At 43.8% G+C, this 18,667-nt stretch overlaps 1 protein-coding gene across 2 annotated transcripts in view; it reads right to left on the minus strand.

Annotated features, from left to right (window-relative positions):
- Window positions 1–649: 649 nt before the first annotated feature.
- The window catches only part of PPA1 (pyrophosphatase (inorganic) 1), a 114,134-nt gene continuing 96,116 nt past the window's right edge, over window positions 650–18,667 (minus strand). For both annotated transcript variants that reach the window (XM_029609041.1, XM_029609042.1), the window contains 2 exons: window positions 6,824–6,863; window positions 650–1,079 (listed from right to left, as the gene is read on the minus strand). In XM_029609041.1, the coding sequence (XP_029464901.1) occupies window positions 1,048–1,079; window positions 6,824–6,863 (72 nt within the window). In that variant the 3' untranslated portion in view covers window positions 650–1,047. The remainder of the gene's footprint in view (window positions 1,080–6,823; window positions 6,864–18,667) is intronic.

Consider the following 18,667-nt stretch of genomic DNA (forward strand, 5'->3'; position numbering starts at 1 on the left):
AGCAGCAGCTACAACCGTGGTGGAGGGGTCAGAGTATGAAACAGAAGTGGAGGAGGGAGGAAGCAAGATGAAGGGAATAATAAGACAATGGCAGACAGATCAGTGGGGAGAGGGCGAGGGCAAGGAAGGCATGAAAGGAAGGAGCAGGTGAGGAATGACACTGGAGAGAAGCTGATAATATTGGCTATTCTTTCATTCCATACTAAGTCATTCTTCAGAATTCATGTGCCTACTTATAAACTTTTCTCTCAATTGAAAATATGTAAAGCAGTAACCACCACAGGTGCTGCATTAACATATGGGAAGTGCAAGAGATCAACAAAATGATGCATTGTGCAGTGAGCATTTTCTATATTAGGATTTGAGAATCTCATTCACAAGGTGATAGGAGCATCTCACTGGCTGATGCCTTCAAAAGGACCTATATATGTTTGCAACCCACTCTTCTCAACTGTCTTTGACAAAAACATATAAATGTAATGGACTGTTCACATGTTTGCATAATTGGATAGCCAGATTGTGCCTTTCCACAGTTCTCAATCTGAAACTTGTTTTTCCTCACTCTTTCCTACAGGCAGATGTTCTGAGAAGCAGGTCTATGCAAACACAAAAAACAGTACAGAGAAAAAAAAGCCACAGAAATATACTATCAAATTATTATTTTTTTTTTATTATCTACCTATACAATTTATATTTTACTGGATCAGTTTTCTACTTTCTCAATATACAATCCTGGAGCTTCTCTCAGGAGAAATGCTGTAGATGTCTCCACTATGCAGTACATGAACATACGATGTCAGTTATAACATTATGCAGAAGACTGTGTAACTGCCTGGCAGGTCACTGATAAATATGCAACAATTCTCAGCATTTCTGACTATATATAAATAAAAAAAAAAATATGGGAGAGATCATTTTACAGCTACTCTTTTGCAAGACTCCTGTTTTGCTCTTTTTTCTTCAAACGACTGTTGCTTTTATTTTCAGATACAGCTTTCTGTAGAAAGGCATGTTATAATGGCTGCAAAAGCCATTCAGAACTACCAATTAATTCTTCTGGTAATAGAACCACTTGTCCACTGTAACAAGAAAAACAAAACAGAAAGGTATGAGTTAATTAGCTGCTATGTGTATAAAGGCCAAAATAAATTGCTTTGTAAATGGACTTAACTCATTTCATGTCAAACACATTAAAATCTAGATACTAAATGCCCAGAAAGGAGGAAACCCAGTATTAACCTGCTGCTGAGTTCCACCTCCCGAGTCTGCAGCTCTGTTGCTCTGGCTGATTAATAATACCAAGAGCCTGAGACAGCATCTCCCATCCCAACAGACCAATGCTTGAGAATCAGAAGGGAATAACTTGCATACCTCACATTTCCATTCCATCCCCTAACCCAGGCCACTGCTTCCTCTACCTTCCCTCCCCACCCCAGCCGATCGGTACCCTAGCAGAGGGGGTGTAAAGGAACAGAGCTGGCAGAAAGGTTGTACCGAATGTACGCCTATATGCTGACGTGCTCATATTCCCTACAGCAACTCTGACCTCTCCTCTGCTGGCGCAAGTTTCATTTTCAAATCATGAAACCTGGAGTGGGTGGGGCAGGGACTATGAGTGCGTACTGGATCAGTGCCCTGCACCGGCTCTAATTCTGCAGGAAAGAGCTCTGCACACCTCTGATGGGACAACTATATTCAAGACCATAGTTCAAGACTAAGTTTGCAATTAACATTCTTGAGGGTAGCTACAGGGCATTCACCACTGAACTACTGGATCCTACTGGTACCATCATCATCATGGTCAATGGTATACTACTCCCAGCAGTGGCAGTATGCTTGGTATTCCTCTCCATGACTCATGATTGTGCATGCTGCTATTTTATTTTTCTTAGCGCAATTCTGAATTACAGTGATCTGTTCCAATGATCAGTTTGCCAAGTTCATGCCTGTTCCCCTGAGCTAATGCAGTAATCATTTGCCTTGCCAATTAGGGTTCAGTCTCTGCTGCTGGGTCTAACAGGAGACATGCGTATATGTTGAACCTGTTGCACCAGTGATCTGTTGCCTTCATTCCACACCAGTAATGAAACCACGATCTTGAACCCAGCACTCATGCAAAACATAGCGCACACAAGAAATTCCAGATATTTGCATAATACTGGCTTGTATTGCATAAATTTGAGCAGAGTTTATAAAAAGTTGCACAAAAGAAAGTTTGTCTGTACATAGTCTGTCTAAAATTAGACAGAACATTGCAGCTCAGTTCAGAGATCTGCAAGAGACAAGCAAGTTGGAAAAGAAATGTAGAACATAAAACAGTTGCCATACTGGATCAGAGCAAGATTCATCAAGCTCAGTACCCTGTTTCTAAGAATGGCCAATCCGGGTCACAAGTACTTAGTAAGATCCCAAACAGAAGATCGATCCCATGCTGCTCTCACCCAATGATATAGTGGCTTTCTGCAAGTCTCTCTGGTTAACAGTTTTTGGAGCTTTCCCAAACCTTTTTTAATCCCAGCTATGTTGTCTGCACCATATCCTCTGATAATGAATTCCAGAGCTTAATGGTGTGTTGAGTGAAAAAAATTCTTATTTGTTGTAAATGTGCTACTTATTAACTTCATGAGGTGTCCCCTAGTCTTTTTTTTTTTTTTTTTTTTTTTTTTAAATACAGACTAAACAACATTCAGATTTACCTGTTCTATTCTACTCATGATTTTAGAGACCTATATTAATCTCTCTCCTCAGCTCTTTCTTCTCCAAGCTCAATAGCCCTAATCTGTTCCATCCCCTTATTCTGGTTGCCCTCTTCTGTACCTTCTCTAGTACAGCTATATCTTTTTTGATATGTGGCAATCAGAACTGCACACAGTGTTCTAGATGCGGTCTCACCATGGAGCAATACAGAGGCATTATGAAATTCTCTGTTTTATTCACCATTCATTTTTTAATAATTCCTAACATTCTATTTGCTTTCTTGACCATTGCTGCACACTGAGCCAAGGATTTCAAAGTATTGTCCATGATTATACCCAAATCCTTTTTCCAGGCTGCTAACTGTATAACAGTGTGGGTTACTTTTCCCTATGTGCATCACTTTGCACTTGTCCACATTAAATTTCATCTGCCATCTGAATACCTAGCTCTCCCAAGGTGGTCCTGCCGTTTCTCACAATCCACTTTTTTTTTTAAACTCAGAATAACATTTGCAGACAACATGCAGTTGTCACCTCACTCACTGTTCCCTTTTCCAGATCATTTATAAATATATTAAAGCACACAAGTCCCAGTACAGATCCCAGAGGTATTCCATTTACCTTTCTCCACTGAAAAAAAACTAACCATTTAGTTCTACTCCATTAACTATCTTTTAACCAGTTTGCAATCTACAATACAATATGACATTGACAAAGTCTCCCATTAGATTCCTGAGAAAATCAAAGTCATGGGATAGGAGGCAAACACCTTCAGAAAATTCAAATACACCTTATCCACTGGCTCACCATTATCCATGTTTATTAACTGCTTCAGAAAATGTAGCAGATTGGCGAGGCCAAGAATTCCCTTGAGTAAATCCATGCTGGATGTGTCCCATTAAACCAGGCCTCTAATTTTTTGTTCTTTTGAATTTTGTTCTTTAGAATAGTTTCTATGATTTTTCCTGGCACTGACGGAATCAATGCTCTATAGTTTCCTGGATCACCTATGAAGTCTATTTTTTAAGATAGCCATTACATTGGCCACCTCCAATCTTCAGGTACAATACAAGATTTTAAATGTTAGGTTACAAAATTACTAATAGATCTGCAATTTAATTTGTGAGTTCTTTCAGAATTCTGTGATATTAACCATCTGGTCCAGGTAATTTATTACTCCTTAGTTTATCACTGTGATTTTTTTTTTTCAGTTCATCTGAATCATCACCATTAAATACAGTTTCCAGCACAGGTATATCCTCAAAATCCTTGTAATTAAACACCAAAGCTGTTCAGCTTGGAGAAGAGACGGCTGAGGGGGGATATGATAGAGGTCTTTAAGATCTTGAGAGGTCTTGAACGAGTAGATGTGAATCGGTTATTTACACTTTTGGATAATAGAAGGCATTCCATGAAGTTAGCAAGTAGCACATTTAAGACTAATCTGAGAAAATTCTTTTTCACTCAATGCACAATAAAGCTCTGGAATTTGTTGCCAGAGGATGTGGTTAGTGCAGTTAGTGCAGCTGGGTTCAAAAAAGGTTTGGATACATTCTTGGAGAAGTCCATTAATGGCTATTAATCAAGTTTACTTAGAAAATAGCCACTGCTATTACTAGCAACAGTAACATGGATAGACTTTGTTTTTGGGTACTTGCCAGGTTCTTATGGCCTGGTTTGGCCACTGTTAGAAACATGATGATGGGCTTGATGTTCCCTTGGTCTGACCCAGCATGGCACTTTTATGTTCTTATTAATTTAGTCTTTCTGCTTGTCTTCCCTAAGTGCCCCTTTAACCCCTCGATCATATAACAGTCCAATCAACTCCCTCACAGGGAGAGGTGGAGTGGGGGCAGGCAGTGTTCTTATAAGTTGTAAAGGAGAATTTTTGTTGGAGGAGGTGCAGCTATATAAGAATGTAAAGCTAGAAACATTTCCCAAATCCTACTGTTCAGACACAACTGTGAACATATAAGCCCTAGGTTTATTACAGCCCTTCTCTTAATCTAATAAAATTGTTATTCTTCACACAGTCCACCATTATACTGATGGAATATCAGAGGCCCCCCCCCCAACCCACTAAATCTCAACATATAGGAAGGATTATAGATTTTGATGACGACATGCATAATGAAACCTGGTTATTAAAAGCCTTATAAATGATAGTAATCACTTTAAATTTGATCCGCCATAATAAGAACATAAGATATGCCATACTGGGTCAGACCAAGGGTCCATCAAGCCCAGTATCCTGTCTCCAACAGTTGCCAATCCAAGTCACAAGCACCTGGCAAGTACCCAAACATTAAATAGATCCCATGCTACTAATGTCTGCCACAAGCAGTGGCTATTCCCTATTAATAGCAGTTTATGAACATCTCCTCTAGGAACTTATCCAAACCTTTTTTAAACCCAGCTAAACTAACTGCCTTAACCACATCCTCTGGCAATGAAATCCAGAACTTAACTGTGGCTTGAGTGAAAGAATTTTCTTAGATTTGTTTTAGATGTGCTACTTGTTATCTTCATGGAGAGCCCCCTAGCCCTTGTATTATCTGAAAGAGTAAATAATTGATTCACATTTACCCGTTTAAGTCCTTTTATGATTTTGTAGACCTCTGTCATATGCCCCCCTCAGCCCTCTCTGCTCCAAGCTGAACAGCCCTAAACTCTTTAACCTTTCCTCATAGGGGAGCCATTCCATCCCCTTTATCATTTTGCTTGCCCTTCTCTGTACTTATCTATGCTATAGGTAGCCAGTGAAGTGATTGAAGGATAGGTGCGATATGATCATGCAAGAGTGTCCCTATGAGCACCTGAGCAGCTGCATTCTGCATGAGCTGTAAAGCTTAAATGAACTCATCTGCAAGCCCAGTACAGTAGTGTACAGTGAGAAAATTGGAAGGTAATAAAAATGGTTTTATTCTACATAGCATATGCAACTTGTAGAATGAGATCTTACTACCTTTTTACTTGATTTTGAAATAATGGTAAGTCATAAGTAACACCTACATTTAACTGACAAGCTATATAAATTTTGTTTTCTTGGTGGATAATTTCTGTAGGAAAATTATCCTTAGGGAATCTGCTCAAAAAAATTGCTTCCATCTTAACATTTACAGCCAGTCTTTCATACAGAATCCATTTCTCAATTTCAGATTAACAGCAAGAAACCCACTGTAAAGTATTTAACCATATATCTTTTTTTGGGATCAAATAGTTGGATATCATCCACATATATTCGATATCCAACTCCCTTATAGGCCAAGATCTTACAAATAGGGGCTAAATAAATGTTGAATAATGTAACCAAAAGTACAGAGCCCTGTGGCAACTGGGCTTCCATAACCCAGGGTGAAATTTGCAAGCTTAGATGCACCTGAATTTCCTGTTAAAAAAAAAAAAAGCAAAGCACACCACCACCACCTTTATTCCAAGATCTGTTGAATGCGTTAAGATCTTGTGATTTTTGGTGTCAAATGCTGATGAACTATCTAGAGTAAACAAAAAATATTAAATTCCCTGATTGAAGCTCTTTGAATATCATTTTGAAAGATGCAATACCTTAATATTAGAAAATTTTGGAAACCAAACTGATGATAATTTATATTATTGAATATGGTCATCAAGATAGTCGGAGAGTTAGCAAGCACCTCGATTCAGAACATCAAGGTTGAATAAAGGTAGTGTGGTTTTCATGTTAAGGCATTTGATATGCAGAAATAAAATTAAAAAAAACCAACCACCAAGAAGCAAACTATAGGCAACACCATTTTATTTGGGCTAACAATATATTTGCGAATAGCATTTGAGAATTATGCTGCCTTCATCAGGTCAGTGCAGAAATGATGTGCTCTTTTGTTTTCTATTGCGGTACTGACTGTTCAGCCTAAGGTAAGCCTTTTCTAAAAGCTTTTCAGTATTAGTCAAGCTGCTAAATACCAAGGAGCTAGTATGAACTATGTTTGACAACAGGCAGCAAATATCTGACATTTCCATTTCTTGACAAAAAGGAGAACAGTAAAGGACTTGAAAACGAGGTAAATGACAAAACTTTTACATTAAAAAAAAAAAAGCCTTTACAGAATTTATTATTTAGCACAGTGTAAGAACTTTCTCAAGCTTACCTTCATTTGGGACTGGAATAGCAGTTCCACAAGGTGGTGTCTGAAATACAGTTTGTAACATTTTTTTTTTGTTATTGTGGCATATGCATAACAATGGGTTTATATGGAAGATATACTATAGTGTCAAAGTGGAGCACACATCATCAGGAAACACAATCAGTGAGACTATGGCAGGGATCACAAACCCTAGTGGAAGGGTGGCCACCTCTCAACCTCAAGAGCCATAAACAGGCCTGGTTTTCAGGATATCCACAATGAATATGCATACAATGGAGGCAGAGTATACAAATCTCTCTCATGCATATTCATTGATATCCTAAAAACTAGGCCTGTTTATGGCTTCTGAGGACCAGGGTTAGTCACCCTGCCCTAGTATTTGAGTGCTATCAACTAATCATTTCACAATGGATATTCATAATGTTATTTACATCTCATGGTTGCATGTTTAGGTATATTTATATATATTTTGGCTATCCTGAAAATCACACCAATACTTGAAGACTGTGGAAAATGCAAACAAGGTTCCTTCCCTCAAAAAAACCTACAGACATCTCAATTGTATTATAGTAGGGTTTTTCATCTGCATTTTTAAATGTCAGAAGCCATATTTTGCAGGTTTTTGGCTGTTAGAGTCCAGAAACAAGGTAAACTCCCCTCAGCTGCTTCTAGGGATTTCTAGGTGGTTAGGAATGGTAGCGCTTGTACCTCAGCCTGACATCACTGTCAAGGTTAGGTACATGGGAGCTTAACTGCTAAACTGGGTCAAAGCCAAAGGTTTATCTAGCTTGGCATCCTGCCTCTGACGGTACAAAGCAGCAGGTGGTTTAGAAGAAGCATTAACAAGTAAAGGTGTAGTGGTCCATCCTATCATATCCTCCTGGTTCCAGAAGTTATGGTTTAGTGATACGTTGAAATCAGATATTCCTGACTGTTATGGTTAATAGTACATGATTGGTATCTTCCATAAATATGTTTAATCCTCTGTTTGACCTTAATTACAGAATCTGCTTCCAGATTATGACAATGAGTTCCATAGGCTCACTATTCTCTCTCCCTTCACATATATAACACACTTTTTTTTTTTTGCTTTAAACCTGCCAATGAAAAATTGGCACAATGAACAATGCCACTCGCCAAAACTAAACAGACCAAAAGTATGAGCCAGTAACCCACAGTGTGCAAAATGGTGAACGCAAAAAAGTGCAACTAATGGCTCCATGGAACATGAACAAGATCTGATGCACCATGAAAAAAAATGCAAGTTTTACCTGCTAAGAGAGAAGCATTAGAAATTTTCTATTTGCACTGTTGATGACGTATACTTTAATATACAAACTGTTCTTGAGGTGGTAAATTTCAAAGCCATTTCCTCAATGGAAACAATGCTTTACCCACAGAAAAGTGCTTTTAGAAAATGTGCCTACTTAATACGTGAGAAAAAGTACATGCATACTTTCTCTTTGAAAACTGCTGTAAAGTCTGCAGATAAAAAAGTACCCATAAAATTCACACCAAAAGCAGAGTTGGATGCAAAAGTACTCTTAAGGCTGAATCAGCTATTAATATTTTTAATATCCAATATGAAGATTTAAACAAAGATCTTTTTTTCATCAAGATCTTGAGGATGAAAATTAATAAAAACTTTGTCTAAAGTGAAAGAATAGTGTCTCTTGAATTCTCTTCATTTGATGATTCGTCTAGTTCTGATGGTTTTTTTCTTCTTAGGAACAAGAGAGGCAGCAGAGGTTTAAGAAAGGGAAACTGATTCAATCAGAGAACCAAATATATGACATCTTCCAGTAATCAGCACTTAATTTGATCGCAGAAGAATGTGGATGTTTAGTAGTTCATTTGTCAAGCTGTTTGTTAACAGAGTTGAAAGAATCTATATTGTCAAGGTTTTTCATTTGTACCTATGGTTTCACATGACCCCTTCACTTTTCCAGTGGACCTTGGGCAATTAGAGATTGCCAATTAAAGTTATTTTTCAATAATGTTTCTAATTCAAAACTGATTTTTCAATTATACATGTCTACCTGGTGCCCTCCAGATTGTCTAGACTCATATACATTTAAAGAATTATTACAAGATGTTATTTGATTTGAAAGGGGGAAATGTTTTAAACCTTACAGTCTCTCAAAGCAAGAACAAGAAGTTTTAAAGGCTTTAATGAATGGTCAGTCAATAATTATCAAGAAAGCTGATGAAGGGGGAGCTATAGTTCTTTTGGATCTAGTACTTATAACTCTGAGGCTCATAGTCAATTGAATGTTTACGGATATGAAAACACTTGGATTAGATCCTACCAGGAGTTTACAGATTAAAAATTAGACAAAATGACTACAAAGGCATTGAAAGATGGTTTTCTGACTCTAAATGAATTCTAATTTTTAAATGTTACTTCCAAGAATACCCTCTATTTGTTACCAAAGATACATAAATCTATGTTTAATCCTCTAAGTAGACCTATGATGTTTGCCAAGGACTCATTGTTAGAACCACTATCCATCTACGCAGACAAGCTTCTTCAAATCTTTTATCTGATGTGGATCATTCAAACAACATATTGACTACTTTTGATATAATTTCATTACATACCATCATTCCCCAAGAACAGAAATTGGCGATCATTTTCAAGAAACTCAAATCTCGTCCTAGACCACATCAAGTTCCAAGTGATTTCATTATAGCTTTAGCTCTTTTGGCATTGAAAATAATTATTTTTTGTTTGAAGAACAATTGTATCTACAAATTTCAGGACCTGCCATGGGGGCAACTATGGCTCCATCTCTGGATCTGTGCCATCCGGAACAAAACTGTGATTGACCAAGCAATGAAAAGAACAATAAGTAGGTAACCGTGCAGACTCTCCATGACCTTCGATTATCTAAGCAGGGTGGGACTCTGGACTGATCCGTGGTACTACAGGAACGAAAATTATCAGGTAAGAACCATTTTCTTTTCCCTGTACGTACCCAGATCAGTCCAGACTCCTGGGATGGGATCCGGAGAGGCCCGCTCGCAGCACTCCTTCACCAAATTGACCTGTACTGGATGCCCGAACATCCAGACGGTAATGCTTAGCAAAAGTATGCAAAGGCTTCCACGTAGCCGCTCGGCAAATCTCCTCTGGAGTAACCTGCTGACATTCTGCCCAGGATGTAGCTTGAGACTGAGTGGAGTGAGCCCGGAGGCCTGCTGGTAAGGGCCGACCACTCAACAAATAAGCAGAGTTTATGGCCTCCTTCAGCTAGCGAGCTATCGTGGTCTTAGAAGCCATGTTACCTCTATGTGGACCACTCCAGAGCACAAAAAGATGATCCGACACCCGGAAACTATTAGTAGTCTTCAGATAGTGAAGCAAAGCTCGACGCACTTCCAGTTTCCGTAAGTCTTTTGCACCCGGATCCGATCTGTCCAGACCGGAAAAGGATGGAAGCTCCACCGACTGATTTAAATGAAATGAAGAAACCCCCGAATCCGGAGCAAGAAGGGCTCCCTACAGGACAAGGCCTGAAGCTCCGATATCTGGCGCTCAGAAGTGATAGCCACCAAAAATACTACCTTTAACGTGAGATCCTTCAAGGTTGCTCTCCGCAAGGGTTCAAAAGGTTCCGAACACAAGGCTTTAAGCACCAAATTCAGATTCCAAGACGGACACGGCTGTCTCACCGGCCGCAAGTGCTTCGCCCCCCATAGAAAACGCGAAATGTCAGGGTGTGCCGCCAAGCTCGTCCCTTGAATGTTATACTGCAAGGAACAGAGTGCCGCCACTTGTACACACAAGGAACTACACGATAATCCCTTCGCTAACCCAGCTTGAAGAAAATTTAAAATGTCTGGTACACTCGCCCGGAGAGGTACAATACTGTCGAGACACCATGCCTCAAAAACTTTCCAGACTCTGACATAAGATAAGGATGTGAACTCCTTACGGGAATGTAACAATGTGGTCACCACCGCATCCGAGTAGCCTCTGGACTTCAGTCTCTTCCTCTCACAAGCCATGCCGCTAGACAAAAGCAAGCTACCTGATCAAAACAGACGGGCCCCTGATGAAGTAAATTTGGCCTGTCCGGAAACCGCAAGGGACCGTCCACAGCCAGATTTACTAGATCCGCGAACCAGGGAGATCTCGGCCATTCGGAAGCTACCAGAATCACTTCTGCTGGGTGTAATTCTATGCTGCGAAGCGTCCGGCCTATAAGAGGCCAAGGAGGAAACAAAGCAGTATGTCCGTCGGCCAGGGGAGAACCAAAGCATCCACGCCCTCCGCCCCTGTGTCTCTGCGCCGAGCAAAAAATTGTGGAACCTTGGCATTCTGGAATGTTGCCATCAGATTCATGGCTGATGAGCCCCACTCGGCACAGATGAGCTGAAACGCTTCATCCTTGAGTTCCCACTCCCCGGGATCCAGACAATGACGACTGAGGAAGTCCGCGTGAACGTTGTCTACCCCGGCAATGTGAGGCCACGATGCTGAATAAATTCTGCTCCGCCCAAGCAATCAGCAGACGAGCCTCCAACGCCACCGGTCGACTCCTTGTACCCCCCCAACGGTTGATGTACACCACCGTGGTTGCATTGTTGGAAAGGACTCTGACCGACTTGCTGCGAAGAATTGGGAGAAATGCTTGCAGCGCTAATCTCATTGCCCTGGTCTCCAAACGATTTATGGACCAACGTGCCTCCTCCTGGGACCACTGCCCCTGCACAGATTTCCGCTGACAAACCTCTCCCCAAACATACAGGCTCGCGTCCGTCGTGACGATCGTCCAGTCCGGAATTACCAACGGAATGCCACACTGTAAGTTGGTTGGAAGTAGCCACCAATCCAGGCTGGACCGCGTGGTCCCCTTCAGAGGCAAAGGAAGACTAAATTGTTCTGATAACGGGTTCCAGCAGGAGAGTAACGCTGACTGCAAGGGCAGCATATGCGCGAAGGCCCTCGGTACTAATTCTAGAGTTGAAGCCACAGACCCCAAGACTTGCAAGTAATCCCATACTGTCGGGACAGGCTCGCATAACAAACTTTGTACTTGACCTTGAAGTTTGACCATCCGATCTTCCGTGAGAGTTACTGTTCCCCGATGGGTATCGAACAAGGCTCCCAAAAACTCCAGAGACTGGGAGAGAACTAGACGGCTCTTGGCCAGATTGACTACCCAACCGAGAGACCTCAACAAGTGAAGCACCCCATCGCTTCTTGACAAAGGGATTCCGACTTTGCCCGGATTAGCCAATCGTCCAGATATGGATGTACCAAGAATCCCTCCCTGCGGAGCTGGGTGGACACCACCACCATGATCTTGGTGAATGTCCTGGGGGCCTTGGTGAAGCCGAACGGCAACGCCCGGAATTGGTAGTGATCTCCTAGGACGGAGAACCACAAGAACTGTTGGTGGTCGGCCCTGATTCCTATGTGTAGATACGCCTCCGTGAGATCCAGGGATGCCAGAAATTCCCCCTGCCAAACTGACGCGATGACCGACCTTAACATTTTTATACGAAAGCGGGGGATACGCAGGTATCTGTTGACCTGCTTGAGGTCGAGGATAGGACAAAAGGTGCCTTCCTTCTTGGGCACCACGAAATATATGGAATATCGGCCTCTCCAAAGTTCCTGTGGTGGCACCGGTACGATGGCGCCTAAGGCGAGAAGACGCTGCAGTGCTCCCTGACTGCCTGGCGTTTTGCGGCATGACCGCAGGGAGAGACCAGAAACCGCTAGTGCGGGGTACGTACAAACTAACGCGTAACCGTGTCTTATCACTGAGAGCACCCACTGGTCCAAAGTGATTTTGGCCCACTCCTCAAAACAGAGTCAATCTGCCCCCCACAGTAGGAACTGAGGGATGGACCGGCCGCCCATCATTGGGAAGGTTTTCCTACCGCCGAACCCCTGGTTGGAACCAGGTTTTCCGAAATGCCTGCCACGAAAGGACTGGGTGTACATCTGTTGTCTGCTGGCATTGTGACGAAAAGTTGACCCCGATCCTCGAGAGGTCCTAGCCCTCCGACCTGCTCGAAAACTAAATTGAGAACCAAAAGAACCCCTCAACTTCGGCCTGTCCTCTGGCAAACGATGTACTTTATTCTCGCCCAACGACTGAACAAGGTCCTCCAGCTCTTTACCAAAAAGCAGTTTGCCCTTGAATGGTAAAGATCAGAGTTGAGATTTGGACGACACATCCGCGGCCCAGTTGCGCAACCATAAAATCTGCTGGGTGGACACTGCCGACACCATGTATCTGGCCGTGGTGCAGAGCAAATCATAAAAGGCATCCGCACTGTACGAAATCACAGACTCAAGTCGCCCCGCCTGGAGAGCTTCCTCTTGAGAAAGAGACTCATTAGTCAGAAGCTGCTGTACCCACCGGAGTCCTGCCCTTAAGGAAAAATTACTGCATATCGCTGCCCGGATCCCCAGAGCCAAGACTTTGAAAATCTTCTTAAGTTGAATCTCAAGTTTACGGTCTTGCAGATCCTTAAGGGCTGTCCCTCCAGTGACTGGAATGGTGGTTTTCTTCGTGACCGCCGCCACTGCCGAATCCACCTTAGGAACACGCAACAGCTCCAATGCCTCCTCAGGGAGCGGATAGAGCTTATCTATCACCTTCGCCACTTTAAGACCCAAGTCCGGAGTGTCCCATTCCTTAAAAAGCAAGTCCATAGTGGAAAAATGAACAGAAAAGATGAGGGAGGACCCCAAAGGCCCAACACCACAGGGTCCGTAGCTCCTAGATGAGACTCCTCTTGGGGAAGTGGAATGCTGAGCTCCTTTATAATAGCTGGGTTGAGAGGACCCAGTTCATCTCTGCGAAAGAGGCGGACCACTTTTGGGTCATCGCCGTCCAGTCCATGAGAACCTCGCAGGCCGCCCTGTAACTGGTCCCCCTCCCCCTCAATCCCCCGCGGGGGCTGAGAAGGAAGCTCAGGGTCTACGTGGTCCTCCGACTCCGTGGAGGAATCTGTATCTACTAAGGTGGCCCTCAAGGAGGGCGGCCTCGTCCTGGACGTCGAACCCGTGTCCAGGGCGGTCCGTGCCCTCTTCGGAGTCCCATGCGGAGAGTCCAGAAGAAGGGGCCTCTTCTTGCCTGCTTTCCTCGCCTTAAATGCCTTATGCGTAAGGAGAATAAAATCTAAGGAGAAGGACTCCTCCGATGATGACTCATCCACGTCCCCAGATGGGAGACCCCCTGTGTCCTGTCTTCCCACAACCATGGGAATATTCCCCTCAGGAATCGTCCGCTGTGGAGACAAGCTCGGTGGGAGAATCTCCCTTCTACGATCTGCCCACACTGCAGCGGTCAGAGCCCCGACCAGAGACAAAATGGCGCCCGCAGCAGAGGCCGGGGATCCCAGGGGACCTAAAATGGCGCCCGTTCCTCCACTCACCGGGAACGCAGCCAACTCAGGAGGCAGATCTCCAAAAGCCCCCATGACCATCTGCACCCAAAGGACGACCCTTTTCGGGATCACTGAGGCTCCCTCTCCCCCTGACACGCAAGAGGAACAGAGATTATCTCTGGACAGGCGAGCCCACGCGGCCCTGCACGGCATCACTGGCGCGGCAAAAAAAAACACTGGACCCCCCGAAAACGTGGTGAAACGGGACGAAATTACCCCCACCACAGAAGGGGAGGCTAGGGAGAAGCAGACTGCACCCAAGAAACTTAAGACAATTTTTTTTTTTGAAGTTTTTTTTGAAGTACCTGTCCGGAACCTCTGGGTCCTGAATCAACTTGGGGGAGTGAGCAGGGCTCCCCGGTATCACCCCCCAGTGGCTGCACAAGCTGGAAAATGGGTCCTCAACCCAACACCTCAGCTGCTTCTAAAACCAGGGAGGATGGTCCCCTCAGAACCTCACAACTCCTTGGGAGGTGAGAGACAGTAACCTGCAGGCATGCACTGCGGTTTGTCTCAGAAAAGCTTTCCTCTCCTACTCAGTCTTTTTTTTTTTTTTTACACTGACCTAAAATCCTAATAGGCCCTAACACAGACTGTAGCTTTGCACCCTCTCCACCTGCTGGAGACAGAAGAATACTGCCAGACTCTAGGTGGCACCCTCCTAGATAAGGCAGAGTTTTAGTAAACTTCTTTCTCCATCCTGCTAGAGGTGGGGGGGGGGGGGGGGCATAACCCAGGAGTCTGGACTGATCCGGGTACGTACAGGGAAATAGTTTTGGGTCATCCAAACAATGTAAAAAAATAGAAAGCTTGTTCCACAGCACTGTTCCTATCACTGAACATGCACGAGAACGAGTGGCTTTTGTAAATGAGCCATTCTTAGTGAGGGAACCCATAATGATTTATCCTGCAAGAGTAAATAGCTGGACAGTATGGTTCAGGTAAGTTAGCTAAATAAGATGGGCTATTCAGTTTTAAGATTTTAAATTTAAGAATCCGAACTTTAAGTTCAACTCTTTGCTTCACTGGAAGCAAACGTAAAGCTTTTAACAGGGAAACATGATCCCACCACTGACCAACCAAAACTAGTCATTCAGCTGAGTTTTGGAGGACTTGTAATGCCATTGACATAGTGGCAGGTAACCCAATATAAAAGGGAATTACAATAGTCTATTTTTAACAAAAAGGCTTACAAAATCATTTGGAAGTCTTTTGGATCAAGTATAGAAACTTTAAATGACGCAACCACCACAATTTATAAACAAACAGTTAGAATGCATTGTACTTGAGCTTTAAAAGTCAAACTAGAATTAAATAACAATCGCAAGTTATATGCAGTATCCTTAAATGGAATATCTAATCATATTTTAACATGTTGCTTTTCCAAAAAATCTTTTTGATAGGAAAATCAAAGGATTTCGGTTTTCCCCAAGATTTAGCATCTAAGCAATTTTTCATCATCCATTAACTGATTATAGAAACACTCTCAGCCACTGTTTGCAATACAGCGTTAAAGTTATTATTCACTGGGAAGAAAAGCAAGTTTGCTTACCGTAAACGGTGTTTCCGTAGATAGCAGGATGAATTAGCCATGCTGTCATGGGAACTGTCCATCAGGGCCCAGGAGGCGGAGCTTTGTAGTAGATACAGAGCTTTGCTCTGTGCGGCTGTGCGTGCCTTCCCGCGCAGAAAAACAGTCTCTTCTCAGTCTGATGTCGCAGTTGGTGAAAAACTTGCTGACTATCCAGGGAGGTGGGTGGGTCAGCATGGCTAATTCATCCTGCTATCTACGGAAACACCGTTTATGGTAAGCAAACTTGCTTTTTCCCGTTGATAGCAGGGCTGAATTAGCCATGCTATCATGGGAGTCCTAAGCTCCCAATCACGCAATTATAGCACTTCACACGAAGACTCTTTGTCCTAGGTTTTTTTTTTTTGCGTGATCCAAAGCATGGATAGTCAGGCGCAGATCAGGAAGATATTGTCTGTAAAACCACCTTCCTGAGGTTGGCGTCCTGCGATGCCTGTTGATCCAGGCAGTAGTGGGACGTGAATGTATGTAATGAAGACCACATTGCCGCTTTGCAAATGTCTATTGGTGGTACTTGTGCAAGATGAGCCAATGAGGCGGACATTGCTCGTACCTGATGCGACTTTGGGTGAGAAGGTAAGCTGATGTTCTTCTTATGACGACAAAATTGAATGCATTGGGCAATCCAGCTGGATATAGTCCGTTTGGCTACTGGGAGCCCCGGGGTGTTCGGAATGAAGGAGACGAACAGTTGCGATACATGGGTCTCTGACTGTGTGCATTGTTTGTAGTATGCCAACGCCTTTTTGCAGTCCAAAGTGTGCAACAAACGTTCTCTAGCGTTCTGATGCGGTTTGGGAAAGAATGTTGGTAATTCAATGGATTGATTCAAATGGAATTGCGTGATTACTTTCGATAGGAAGGATGGATGAGTCCATAGGACTACTTTGTTATGAAAGAACTGCAGATATGGAGAGTAGTGTACTAACGCCTGTAGTTCACTCACTCTGCGGGCCGACGTCAGCGCGATTAGAAACACCACTTTCCATGTTAGGTATTTGATATGAGCTTGTTCCATTGGTTCAAATGGTGCCACCATTAATTGTTCCAGCACCAAGTTGATATTCCACGGAATCGGAGGCTTTGTAATGGGAGGTCGGAGATGCACGAGACCTTTCAGAAACCTTGAGATAAACGGATGAGCCGAAATGGGATGTCCGTTGTACGGTCTGTGGTAAGCGGTTATGGCACTGAGGTGTACTCTGATTGACGAGTTGGTGAGGCACGCCTGATACAAGGTGTGCAGGTAGTCCAATAATTTTTCCGGTGAGCAATCCAAGGGAGGTATCCCTTCTGAGGAACACCACGTCGTATAACGCTTCCATTTGAAACTGTAGTTTCTACGTGTAGAGGGTTTCCTTGATGCTAGAAGGATGGTTTGCGCTGAGTGCGATATACCTTGTTCCTTCCATAAGCACCGTTCAATGTAAGGAGGTGTGCATGGGATGTACCAGAGCTCCTTCGTTTTGCGTGAGGAGGTCCCCCCTGTTTGGCAGTAACATGATAGATGAAGTAGATGAGTGTACCACGGGGTTGACGTGGCCACGCAGGTGCGATCAAGATCAGTTGTGCTGCATCTTATATGCACTTTTATATGGTACATGTTATGAGCGGAATTGGAGGGAATGCATACATGAGGGGTTCCGTCCATGGTAGGAGGAATGCATCCTGAGCTATCCGAGTGTCGCTGGCCCACACTGAGCAAAAACACGGAAGTCTTGAGTTGAATTCCGTGGCAAAGATGTCTATAGTCGGAACTCCCCTCTGCTGGAATAACCCCGTCCGCTACTTGTTGGTGAAGGGTCCATTCGTGCGGATGAAATATTCGGCTGAGGCGGTCGGCTTGAGTGTTTACCGCTCCTGGCAGATACGTGGCTTGCAGACATATGGAGTGTCGGGCCGCATGTTCCAGGATTTGCAGTGTTTCCTTGTAAAGGGACCAGGAACCGGACCTGCCTTGCTTGTTGATGTAGTACATCGCGACTTGGTTGTCGGTGTAGACAATCACTCTGCAGCCTCTTAAGTGCGGAAGGAGTGTCTGTAGGGCGTTTATCGCCCTGAGTTCCAACAGGTTGATTTGTAGGACTTGTTCTTGTGGCGACCACCTGCCTTGTGTTTTTAAGGTGGTCTAGATGTGCCCCCCCAGCCCTTCCAGGAAGCATCTGTGGTAAGGACAGTATTGTGTTGAGGAGTGGAGAATAGCGCTCCCGTCCGTAAATTCGTCCCTCGGAGCATTGCCTGAGTGAATTTCATCCGGGTCGAGAGTGGTTGTATGTGTTGCTTCCATTGTCTTTTGAGTCCCCATTGCAGGCGACGCATGTGGAGTCGTATGTTGGGAACTGTGTAAATGGCCGCCGCCATGTGCCCCAGGACGGTTAATATCTGCCTCGCGGATGGTGTCCTGACTAGGCTCGTGGCTTGGAAGAGTCGGCACATATTTAGCCTCCTCTCTCTGGGTAGGAACGCCCTGGCTCTGATGGTGTAGAGAGCCGCTCCGAGGAACTGAATAGACTGTCGGAACGAGAATGGATTTCTGATAATTGATGAGGATCCCCAAACCATGCAGGCACTGCATTGTCAGATGCAGGTCGTTGCAGAGAGCCTGGGGTTCGGAGGCCACAATCAGCCAGTCGTCCAAATAAGGAAAAATCGTTATGCCCCGTTGACGAAGGTGTGCCACCACCACTGCCATACACTTGGTGAAGACTCTGGGGGCTGCTGAGAGTCCAAAGGGGAGAACCCGATACTGGTAATGTTGATTCTGGAATTGGAACGACAGGTATTGCCAGGACGACGGGTGCACTGGAATATGCATATAGGCATCTTTCAAGTCTATGGAGCAC

The sequence above is a fragment of the Rhinatrema bivittatum genome, chromosome 7 (assembly GCF_901001135.1).
Source record: "Rhinatrema bivittatum chromosome 7, aRhiBiv1.1, whole genome shotgun sequence".
NCBI lineage: Eukaryota > Metazoa > Chordata > Amphibia > Gymnophiona > Rhinatrematidae > Rhinatrema > Rhinatrema bivittatum.